The following is a 12,392-nucleotide window of genomic DNA, read 5'->3' as shown; positions in this document are numbered from 1 at the left end:
ATTTTGGGGGTTAAGCCTGAGGAGGCTGGGGTTCGGGGAGGGGAGGAACTTCAATGCCATAGAGTCCACCTTCCAAGACAGCCATTTTCTCCAGGTAAACTGATCTCTGTCACCTGGAGATGTCCGTTGTAATCCCAGGAGAACTCCAGCCCCTACCTGAAGGTTGGCAACCCTAGCGTTGCCTGATGGGAACTGGACCTCACTCACTTTGTCCTGCTTCATCCTGGATGCCTGAAAGAACCCAGTATGTTTCCCTTCAGGGCTGCCTCTCCTAATTGTCTTTCCCATCCCATGAATTGCTTTTATAATTAGTAATTGAGCTGCAGGGTAACTCAGCTCCTGTTCAAGGTGAACTGAAGGCAGAGGCAGCACAAGGCCCAGGATCAAGGCAACCTGTCACTTAGCAGGATCAAGTCTCCTAAATGCTCAGACTATTGGGCAATCCCACTCCAAAAGCTTTTATAGAGCCAGGGAGTATCTGCTGCTTTGCCTCAGCTGATTGGTGCTAAGAGGCTTCCGTGGCTGGTCTCTTTCCAGTTCTGTCTTTTGTCAGAGAACCAGAAGCAGCTGGTGCTATATATGGGCTGATTCACACATTACAAAGCCCCATGTCTTTCAGACAGATTTGATCTGGAAGTTCCATGATCGGAACTTAATTCCCAGGCACAAAGAGATTCCAACTGGGTCAGAACAATGGCGCGTGGAGAGAGGAAACTTCAGACTCTCTTACACATGCCATTTCCCTGACTGAAAACAGCCCAGGGCAAATAACAGCTCCCTGGGGTATTTCAGGTTAGGAAAGCAGCTCAAAGGCAGGCTGAATCCCCCCCCCCCAATGCACATGTACACACCACAATTCTGATCTGAATTGGGTCTGTTCACACATGGAATTAAATTCCCAGCATGAAACTCCTAGACCCCATCTGTTGACAGTCCACATAGGGGATACATGGGCTTTGTAACCTGTGCATGCTACCTCAGGCTACCAGTTCCAAGATTACAGTGCCTTCAAGAGTGATAACAGTTTCAACTGTTGCTTTGCCCCTGTGCTGAGTACCCACAGGAGGTGGTGGCGGCTACAAGCATGGACGGCTTCAAGAGGGAATTAGATAAACATATGGAGCAGAGGTCCATCAGTGGCTATTAGCCACAAGGTATAGATAGGAACTCTTAGTCTCGAGCAAGTGATGCACTATATTCTTGGTGCTTGGGGGGGGGCAACAGTGGGAGGGCTTCTAGTGTCCTGGCCTCACTGCTGGACCTCCTGAGGGCACCTGGTATTTTTGGACTGGATGGGCCATTGGCCTGATCCAACATTGGCTTCTCTTATGTTCTTATGCTTTGCTTTACAGGAGATGACTGTCCAGTACATCCAATACAAGGGGGTGAAGTTCCCCCCTGGATATAACTCTGTGGAGAGTCTTTGCTTCGCTGAGAACAAATTTGAAGTGCGGGATGATGATATTTTCAACGTCACTTATCCTAAGTCTGGTATGATTTAGAGGGGTGAAAAATCCTTTAAATCCTTTAAATGACAGGCATTCTATTTGTGTGGGAATGTTTACAGCATTTGGATCCCTTCCTAATATCTTGAAAACTGCTCCACAAGCTTGTCAGATCTGTCCTAGGCACAATATTGTAATACTCTTCCATTGTTGTGGGCTTTTCCACACACTTGACTTACTCCTGATTTTCTTGAGAGTTGATGCAGAAACTTTGCAATCTGTTTCTGCATGGTTGTGCTGCACATCTGCCTTCCCTCTGCATTTTCACAGTTGTAGAGCCCATTTAGTTTCTTCCGCGCTTACCTTCAATAATGAGGATTTGAAAACGTGTGCATGCACACTAAAGCTCATAGCTTGAATAAAACTTTGTTGGTCTTAAAGGTGCCACCGGACTCTAAATTTGTTCTGGTGCTTCAGACCAACACGGCTGACCACGAGAATTTTCAAGAGAGGGTGCTGTTGTCATTAGTGGCATCAGGGTTCTTTTTGTAGAAAAAGCCCAGCAGGAACTCATTAGCATAATAGGCCACACCCAACAGCAGAAACCCATTAGCATATTAGGCCACACACTGATAGTACATCACATTAGCATATTAGGCCACACCCCATGTTACCAGAAGTGTGGTCATACAGCCAGACCCACCTTTTGCTTCTTATTCTACTTACTTTGTTTATTGTCAAAACGCAGGGCTTTTTTTGTAGCAGGAACTTCTTTGCATGTTAGGCCACACACCCCTGATGTAGCCAATCCTAATGAGTTTCTGTCATTGGGTGTGGCCTATTATGCTAATGAGTTCCTGCTGGGCGTGGCCAACGTGGGAACCAACCGGAACTCCGTTCCTGTGCGTTCCTGCCCAAAAATAGCCCTGAGTGGCATTACAGTATGCCTTTTTTTTTAAAAAGCCCTCTAAAATATCAATATATCACTAGAGTCTTGTAACAATATGTTTAGCAGGTTCTCTGAATTCTCAGCTTTCATTTTTTAAAAAGTCAGTCTCTAGGCTCCTCCTCACAGAGAAATGCCATTTTCCTTGTACCTCCGTGATGGACAGAGCTACAGACTTTTTTTTTTTTAAATGAAAGCTGGGAATTCAGAGAACCTGTTGTCACAAAGTTCTAGTGATACATTGATATTTTTGAGGCATTTTTTAAAAAAGAAAATGAAACCACTCATCTTCAGGGTGGGGCGGAGGAAACGGTATGGCTAAACCATGACAGTCCAGTCATCAAAAAGTGGGCTGAAAGTAGGCGGGACTAAGAAAACCAACCAAAAGAAGCATTGCACATGAGGGAAAAGGCAACTGAAAACTGGCTTCCAGAAAAAGATTGGGGTAAAAGTGGTTTCAAAAGAATCAGGAAAAAAAGGGGAAATACCACCACCACGCCACCAGGTAAAAATTAAAGGTGCAAAAATACATGCGGAAATCAGGGGCTCAACTGAAGCAGTATGGGGTGACAGCTAACAAAACAACACACGGAAAAGTCCTTTGTTGAAGATCCCTCACCCTCTTTCCGACAATGTTGATGCAATTTTCAGATCACTAACTTGGAATTGAGGTATCCTCAAATCCCCAAATTTCAATAATGGAATTTGGGAATACTCCAAATTTTAAAAAGTCAAGAGTCATTGTTTGGTTTTGAGTGTTCAATAACATTTCGCTTCAGCGTGAGATTTCCTCTCTCCTTCCTTCAAGGAACAGTGTGGATGACTGAGATCCTCAGCCTCATTCTCAGCAGAGGAGACCCAACCTGGAATCAAAGTGTTCTCAACTCTCTCCGTGCTCCTTGGTTCAGCACACGGCTGGGCCTGGAGACAGCACATAATTGCCCATCTCCACGCCTGCTCACCTGCCATCTCCCCATTCAGATCTTCCCCAAAGCTTTCTTCTCCTCCAAGGCCAAGGTGGGTGCTGCTGACCATGCTGGGGTCTGAAGTCTAGGTCTTGTAATGGTGGCTGCTTACACACAAAGAGAAGGACCTTTATCTCACTGGGTTGGATCCAGCTAGCTTTTTCACTCAGTATCACCTGATTCTTCTCCTTAATACAGCCCATGTCCAACACGGCTGGTCCCAAGATCCCCAACGTAGCATTCTGGGGACATCAGTAGGGATCCTGCCTCTCTTTTTCAGCAGCAGAAAAACTGGATGGATCCAACCACCTATTTTTAAAGCAGGGCTATTTTTGGGCAGGAACACACAGGAACGGCGTTCCGGCTGGCTCCCAAGTTGACCATGCCCAGCAGGAACTCATTAGCATAATAGGCCACACCCAATAGCAGAAACGCATTAAGATTGGCTACATTGGGGGTGTGGCCTAACATGCAAAGGAGTTCCTGCTACAAAAAAGCCCTGGGTTTTGACAACAAACAAGGTAAACAGAATAAGAAGCAAAAGGTGGGTGTGGCTGGATGACTATACTTCTGGTAACATAGGGGTGTGGTCTAATATGCTAATGAGTTTCTGTTGTTGGGTGTGGCCTACTTTGCTAATGAGTTCCTGCTGGGCTTTTTCTACAAAAAAAGCCCTGTTTTAAAGAATAAATATAAGGGCTGATGGTGCAATCTTATGTATGTTTATACAGAGGGAAGTTTCACTTTGTTCAATGAGGCTTACTTCTGGTTAAGTTTGAATAGTGTTGCAGACTTCATTTAATCCAGCAGTGTAGTTAAGAGAGGAAAAACCCTCTTTTGCAGGTATTACTTGTCTCAGTTGCTTCTCCCTTTCACAAACCCACTCAGCCTTTTCCCCTTCCATCTTTGGCTATATACCTTTCTTTACAAAAACAGGTAATTGAACTCAAATATTATATAGTGATAGTTATGGTCTCTAAATCAGAAGAAAATCTGTCACATTTTTATTCTGGTCTTCCTCCAAGGTGCTCAGGGCAGCATACGTAGTTCTTCTTTGCTATAAACTCACAAAAACCCTGCAAGTAGTTCAGGCCAAAGGAGAGTGACCAGTGGGGTCAACCTATGAGCTTCACAGCTAATGGGGATTCAATGGCAGTCCCAGTCCGACACTCTAACAAAGTCACACAGGCCTCTGACTTACCATTTTAGGAAACTTGACGTTTCTCATTCATGGTGCTACTGCCATACTACCCCTAAACTTTACACCAGGTCTCTGTACCTGACCATGACTTCACCACTGACCTGAACCCTGGAAGCTATTCTTTACAACAGGGCCTGAGTAGGGTTACCAGGTCTGGGTTGGAAAATACCTGGAGACTTTGGGGATGAAGTCAGGAGAGGGTGGGGTTTGGGGAGGGGAGTGGCCTCAGCATAGTACAATGCCATAGAGTCTACCCTTCAAAGCAGCCATTTTCTCCAGGGGAGTTTATCTCTGTCCGCTGGAGATCCGTTGTAATAGCAGGAGATTCCCAGGCCCCACCTAGAGGCTGGCAACCCTAGGCCTGAGTCTTGGAACATGGGCAGTACCGAATTTCACAGTATGCATGGCATGTTGATTCCATGCAGATTTTGGGTCTGGTGAAAAGTGCCATCAAGTTGCAGCTGACTTAACGTTGATCCTGTAGGGTTTTCAAGGAAAGAGATGAACAGAGGTGTTTTGCCATTCCCCACCTCTGCTTAGCAATCCTGAAATTCCTTTGAGGTCTCCCATCCAAGTATTAACCAGGCTGACCCTGCTTAGTTTCTGAGATCTGCTGAGATCGGGTTAGCCTGGGCCATTTCATTGTGTGCCATCAAGTCACAACCAACTCATGGCAACCCCAGAACCATGGGGTTTTCTAAGTCAAGAGATGAAAAGAGCTGGTTTTGCCATTACCTTCCTCTGCATAACAACCCCAGTCTTCCTTGGGGGTCTCCCATCCAAGTACTAACCATGGCCAGCCCTGCTTAGTTTCCTAGCTCTGACAAGATCGGCCTAGGATGGATGATTACACTGCTCTATGGTCTAAGGTTGCCAATATTTAAACTGGTCTCTCTGTCCCTTTAATGTCAGTTTGATCTGTAAGTCATTATAAGGTGATGTTATTTCACTTCATGCTAGGGTTGCCAAGTGGTCTTACCTTGCCTGGTGGGGGAACCTCGCTGGGCTCCGGGAGCTCCTCGTCGGCGCGCGCGCGCCACCAGCACATCACAGGAAGTGACGTGTTACGTTGCTCACGTTGGGGTTGTGGCCCAGATCGTTGGGGGGGGGAACATATGGTTTCCCCCCCGACGATCTGGGCCACCCCCCCCACCTCGCCGCAGCGGAAATCGGGCCTCCAAAGCGGGGGTTTTCCCGCCCCCCGGGCCCACTTGGCAGCCCTACTTCATGCCTTTAAAAGCTTCTGTTGCTCATTTCCACTAGTTAAACCTCTGTTAAGGGGACAGGATATTTCCCCCTGTTTGGTTGGCCATCTTATTTGCCCCTAAGGAAAATGGGTTGGATCTAACCTACTTTTCTGTTAATGAAAAAGTAAGGAGGCACCCAAAAAGGCTACACTGAGAATCATGGGACTCACGCGTACAAAAGCCATGTGAGTTCTGGGCTGGTTTACGGAAGGGAATTAGGGGAGACTGAGCAAAGAAGTGGGGTGGATCCAACCCTGTGCTCTTCTTCTGATAACTTTTCCTGATAGATGAACTCTAGTGCCCTTTCCACAGGTGGTGTACACGTCACGGGACCCCCGAGACATTGTGGTCTCCTACTATTACTTCACCAAGATGTGCACCACCTATGAGGATCCCAAATCCTTCAACCAGTTCCTGGAGGGTTTCCTGAATGGGGATGGTGAGTTGAAGAAGAACTTCTATCTCAGTCAGAAACCAATTCGTTGACCCAGTTCATTATAATGAGATTCAGTGATGCTCCATTAGCCTAGGGCTAAACTTGCCCATGAAGCTGATACCTGTGACTGGAACCCCAGATGTGGAAAGTGACCACACAGTTGAGGGACGCAGTCTGGATCAGGGCCATTGTGCTGAAGAAGGAGGGTTTAACTCTTCCCTTTGGGTCATTCCCCCAATAAAAAATTTCCCAGAGAGGGAAAAAGTTGTGTGGTGGGGATTTCTAAAGAGGGAAATTGCTTGGAGCAGGGGGAGGAAAGTTAGCACCTCCTTCCTCACCAGCCTCAGTTCCCCACATTGAGAGCCCCCCTATAGCTGCTTTTTTCAGCTATCTGTATCAGTGTTGTCCTCCTGCCCTCGGGTGGCTGAGACCAATGCACAAAGGGAGTTTTCTATCAAGAGTTTTCAGACATGGAAGCAAAAATATGGAACTCTCTGCTCAGTGGCACTGAGATTATCAGATGCCTGCACCAAACAATGGAGATAAATCCCCCCCAACTCTGCTTGTGAACCCCTGAAGGTTGAGACCTAAAGGGACCAATACAGTTAAGACCATTTGAAGGCCAAACTTGGGAGAACTGTCATTAGACACCTGCAATGGTCTTAAGAACATAAGAGAAGCCAATGTTAGATCAGGCCAATGGCCCCTCTAGTCCAGCACTGTCATACAGTGGCCAAAAATACCAGATGCCCTCAGGAGGTCCAGCAGTGGGGCCAGGACACTAGAAGCCCTCCCACTGTTGCCCCCCCTCCAAGCACCAAGAATACAGAGCATCACTTGCCCCAGACCGAGAGTTCCTATCTATACCTTGTGGCTAATAGCCACTGATGGACCTCTGCTCCATATGCTTATCCAAATCCCTCTTGAAGCCGCCCATGCTTGTAGCTGCCACCACCTCCTGTGGCAGTGAATTCCATGTGTTAATCACTCTTTCGGTGAAGAAGTACTTCCTTTTGTACTTCAAAGCATTTTCAGGATGCTCCTAATTTGACCAGCAAAACGGCATCATCGAAGCGCCTACTTTTCTCTCTCCACAATGGAGTTTGCAGCACCTTCAATTAGTTAGTTCACTCAGTATATTTAGATGGGGGAAATGGCATAAGGGGAAACAGCTAACACCCCACACACACACGCGCACTGTGCTCAAATTCAGCACCTGCACCCACCCTGCCTCAGGTAGCTGCTCTGAAATTTAAAAACAACAGGAGCTGCTATGACAGTCGTGTGTCTCCACTCAACCCAAGTCAAGTTCCACTTCTCCTGGCTAGACTGAGGTATAATGTCTCCATCTGAAGCAAGGATGTTTCAGGCAGCTAAGTGACTGTGGGTGATCAACAATGGGCCGTTCAGCACCCAGAACAACCGTCTTCTCCACCCAACTGTACCCTCCCTCCCAGTAATATGCAAAGAGTGCTGCCAGGTTCAAACTACTCAGAGAGGCCTGCCTCTGAGCTGTGTAGAAGAGAGAATTTTGCCCGACCCAGCAGGACATGAGCAGCTGCACCTGGCCAAATATGCCACATCCTTGAAAGCAACCCCTTCAAGGTTGGAACCTGGTTTTGCTAAGACAGAATGAACTGGTGAATGATTACAACCTAGAATATGTTCCATTACGCAGTGCCTCATGGCTCCTGGTTTGACCACGTCAGAGGCTGGATGGAGCTGGAAGGCAGATGCCACATCTTCTTCATCAGCTACGAGGAGCTGAAGCAGGTGATCACAGAGCCAGACACCCCTTCCCTACTCTGAGAGCCAGTTTGGTGTAGTGGTTAAGTGTGCGGACTCTAATCTGGGAGAACCGGGTATGATTCCCCACTCCTCCACTTGCACCTGCTGATGTGACCTTGGGTCAGTCACAAGCTCTGGCACAGCTGTCCTTGAAAAAGAGCAGTTTGTGTCAGAGCTCTCTCAGCCCCACCCACCTCACAGGGTGTCTGTTGTGGGGAGGGGAAGGGAAAGGAGTTTGTAAGCTGCTCTGAGACTCCAAGTGAAGGGTGGGGTATAAATCCAATCTCTTCTTCTTCTTCTTCTTTCTCCAACTAGTGTAAAGGTATACCCATCCCATGGGGAAAGCTAGGACACATTATGCAGATCTAGGTTTCGATGCAAAGATCTTTCATTGGAAGGACAAGGTGGGCTTAGGGGTGCCAGCCTCTGGTTGGGATCTGCAGTCCCCATCTCCAGACCACAGATATCAGTTTTCTTGGAGAAAATGGACATTTTGGAGGGTGGACTCTATCGCATTGTACCCCACTGAGGTCCCCGGCCTCCCCAAACCTCCAGGAGATTCCCAAACCTCGAGCTGGCAGCCATACTCCCCCCCTGTTTCCCAAACCTGGAGCTGGCAACCCTACTACCCCCGCCCCCCCATTGGTGACCGGGGAGGACCTGGCAACCCGAAGGTGGACCAGGAGTCTTCAACCAGTAGACCTCTGCCTGAAACCCTGGAGAGCTGTTGTCAGAGCAGAGAATGCAGGCAATTAAGAGCTGTTGTCAGAGCAGAGAATGCAGGCCTAGATAAAGCAATGGTTTGGTTCAGTAGAAAAGAGGCACCTTCACGTGTTCAAATAAATTAAATATTTCACTGAAATGAAGAAGAGCATCTGAAAAGGCGAAGAAGACGACGACTTGGTTTTTATACTGAAACCCTGGACTACCCAAAAGAGTCTTGGAGCGGCTTACAATCTCCTTCCCTTCCTCTCCCCACAGCAGACACCCTGTGAGGTAGGCGGGGCTGAGAGAGCTCTGAGAGAACTGTGACTGACCCAAGGTCACCCAGCTGGCTTCCTGTGGAGGAGGAGTGGGAAATCAAACCTGGCTCTTAAGATTAGAGTCTGCCATTCTTAACCACTACACCAAGCTGGCTAGACAGTAAGGGGGCAGAGGTTTCTTTCTCCTCTGCCAGGATATGGCCATAGCCTGTTTTTCTTTCCCGTTATTATCTGACTGGTGGAGTGGAAGGCAGGGCAGTCAACAAGAGCCAGAGCCAACAGTAGATGGAGTCTTGGCTCAGAGAGACCTCCCTTGTATTTGGGGCCCTGGAGCTGAAAGCATCTCTAGCTGGTATTTTTAACATGATAGATATAGAAGAAGAAGAAGAAGAGATTGGATTTATACCCCACCTTTCACTACCCAGAGGAGTCTCAGAGCGGCTTACAAATTCCTTTCCCTCCCCCTCCCCACAACAGACACCCTGTGAGGTGGGTGGGGCTGAGAGAGCTCTGACACAAACTGCTCTTTTTCAAGGACAGCTGTGCTAGAGCTTGCGACTGACCCAAGGTCACATCAGCAGGTGCAAGTGGAGGAGTGGGGAATCAAACCCGGTTCTCCCAGATTAGAGTCCGCGCACTTAACCACTACACCAAACTGGCTTCCAGATGTTCAATCTTTTGGCTTGGGGATCACTTTGGGGGTTTTTTAGTCCAAGGCAAGACAACAGAAGAAAGAATTTAGATATAGGGATTCCCAGCTACAGTAATTAGAAACCCGTCTGGGTGTTCTGTGACTCCATGCAATCACACTCTGCAGAATTTAGGTACCTACTGCACAATTCACCATTCCAAGAAACTCAGATTTCATTTTAAAACAACACCTCCCTTTCCTAGTCCTGTGAAGATAGACTTCAAAACACACGGATCTCAATATTCTGCAGTCTGAACAGTGGTCCCTTCCGGCTTTGTGTCTCCTCAGAACCTGCGGGTCAGCGTGGAACGCCTCTGCCATTTCCTAGGGAAGGAGCTGGACGATGCAGCCATCACCTCGGTGGTGGAGAACACCTCCTTCGAAGCCATGCAGAGGAATAGGATGTGCAACTCTACGATGCTGCCCAAGGAGCTCATGGACCAAGGGAAAGGGACCTTCCTGAGGAAGGGTGAGAGGCAATGGTGCTGGGGCCGTCTTTGGGTGGGTTTTCTGCAGCCAAGACCTGGAGGACGGTGAGTGGGGAAGGAGAAGGAAGGAGGAGGATTTATACCCCACCCTTCACTCAGAGTCTCAGAGTGGCTTACAATCTCCTTCCCTTCCTCTCCCCACTACAGACACCCTGTGAGGTAGGTGGGGCTGAGAGAGCTCTGTTGAGAATTGCTTTTGAAAGAACAGCTCTGAGAGAACTGTGACTGACCCAAGGTCCCCCAGCTGGCTGCATGTGAAGGTGTGAGGAATCAAACACGGCTCTCCGGATTAGAGCGCACTGCTCTTAACCACTAAACCAAACTGGCTCTCTTGTAGCCTGAGTGTGGCAGACGGATCACTTGACAGAATGGGGAACAAGATCAGAATCAAGGGGCAGCACCAGTTTTGTGCAAGAGCTGTGCTACCACGGCACCGATGAAGCAACACAATTTGCAAAATGGAGGAATTTGCAGAAATGCTAATACATCAGTGCAGCTACACTGGAAGGCTTCGTACAAGCCAGAAGGGGTGGAGGTGTAGTAGGAGTCTGGGTGGGGTGGGGTGGCGACCTGGCCAAATGCTTCCACATCAAGGAAAGCAGGGGTGCTTCACCAGAAAACATGAGTGTTAAGGCCAGTAGCCTAAGCCGCTTTATGTGAATAGCTAAAGAGCAGCTGTAGCCCGGTGGTAGAATGCCTGCTTTACCTACAGAAGGTCTCCGGTTCAGTCCTTGGTATTTCTAGTTAAGGGATCCTAGGGAGCAGATGTTGGAGAAAGACATTTCTCTGCTTCAGATCCTGGAGATCTGCTGCTGGTCTGAGAAGACAGAACTGAACTTGAGGCAGCAATGATCTGACTTGCTTTAACCCATCCAACTATATTGCATGCCGGTCAACTAGTATTGATTGGTGCAATCCTAGTAGTGTAATTGGGGGGGACTTAAATGCCCCAAGAAGGGGGAGAGGGCAATGCAGTATCGGTCCCAGATGCATATGGCTGGACATAATGAGAGAGAGAGAAACAACACAGTGTAGCAAATTCAGATGGCCCTGTCTGCCTTGGCAAAGGGTGAGGGAAGTGTCCTGAGCTTCCAGCTCTCCCATTTTGAGTTCAGACGTGTACTTGGCGTCCTTTCTTTCTGCTCTGGAGTGTGATACTCAGTTCTGGGAGCTCAGGTTTCGAAAAGGTCATTTTCTTAAATGAGCTGACTTGCACAGTCCTGCTCTTGAGAAGCTAACAAAAAAGTGGTGAGGTGGGGGAATCGAACACGCACAGAACCAGTGTTCCCTCTAAGCTGAGCTGTTGTGAGCTACTCACAGGTTTTTAGCCTCCGGCTCACACATTTTTGTCTTCGCTCAGGAAGGAGGGCTCCAGAGCAAACTAATTTGTGCAGCGGCCAAATCGCTGGCTCACAACTTTAATGCCAGTAGCTCACAAAGTGGAATTTTTGCTCACAAGACTTCACGGCTTAGAGGGAACATTGCACACAGAACCCACTTGGAGTTCCCCCCGAGAGATTCTGTGGCCCTAGATCTCTCTGGGTTTGGCAAGCTGCATTTCTGCTTCTTCCTCATTTTCTAGGTGTCTGTGGGGACTGGAAGAATCATTTCACTGTGGTACAGTCTGAGTACTTCAACAGAGTTTACCAGGAGAAGATGCAGGGACTGAAAGGAATCTTTCCATGGGAACAAACTGGACTGTTGAAGCGCTCTTAACTTCTGGGGCTCAAGCCTGCCTTGATGTTACGTCTTTCCTCAAAACCCTGAATCTGTGGAGGCTTATTGTGGTCACTCAAAGAACAAGGGAAAGTGCTCTGCAAATGCTCAGAGGCAGTCTCCCTTAATATTACCTCACATGGGTCAAGACTTTTGAATAGGGCAAGTTCATTTATTTTCAAAATGTTAAGGCATGAAATGAGCAGCATGTGAAAAGATGAGCACAACACAACTACAAAAATGTAATAAATGATTTTTCTCAGAGAGATAAAAACAACAAAGGGGGTGGGGAAGATCTTAAACATGACTGAAAGACTGTTACTCCAACGGTTGTACCCAGAGGTCATTTCGGGGGGATCGCGGGGGATCGCAGTTCCCCCGGGTGAGGTACGGGGAGGCGGGGCACATGACGAAGCCCCGCCCCCTGCTTCCGGCCCTCATTCAGCCAGGAGAAGAGGGAGGGTAAGTTGCTTCCTCCCTGCCTCT

General features: G+C 48.1%; 1 protein-coding gene across 1 annotated transcript in view; it reads left to right on the top strand.

The window, feature by feature from the left end:
- The window catches only part of SULT2A1 (sulfotransferase family 2A member 1), a 25,437-nt gene extending 13,531 nt beyond the window's left edge, over positions 1-11,906 (top strand). The window contains 7 exon segments of the mRNA XM_015410427.1: positions 1,055-1,066; positions 1,356-1,491; positions 3,200-3,408; positions 6,117-6,243; positions 7,919-8,013; positions 9,991-10,171; positions 11,773-11,906. Coding sequence (XP_015265913.1) covers positions 1,055-1,066; positions 1,356-1,491; positions 3,200-3,408; positions 6,117-6,243; positions 7,919-8,013; positions 9,991-10,171; positions 11,773-11,906 — 894 coding nt within the window.
- The last annotated feature ends 486 nt before the right edge of the window (positions 11,907-12,392 follow it).

The sequence above is a fragment of the Gekko japonicus genome, unplaced genomic scaffold (genome assembly GCF_001447785.1).
Source record: "Gekko japonicus isolate JY-2015 unplaced genomic scaffold, Gekko_japonicus_V1.1 scaffold2021, whole genome shotgun sequence".
In the NCBI taxonomy this organism is placed as follows: Eukaryota; Metazoa; Chordata; class Lepidosauria; order Squamata; family Gekkonidae; genus Gekko; species Gekko japonicus.
Note: the sequence above shows the minus strand (reverse complement) of the source record. Positions and strands in the feature narration are given on the sequence as shown.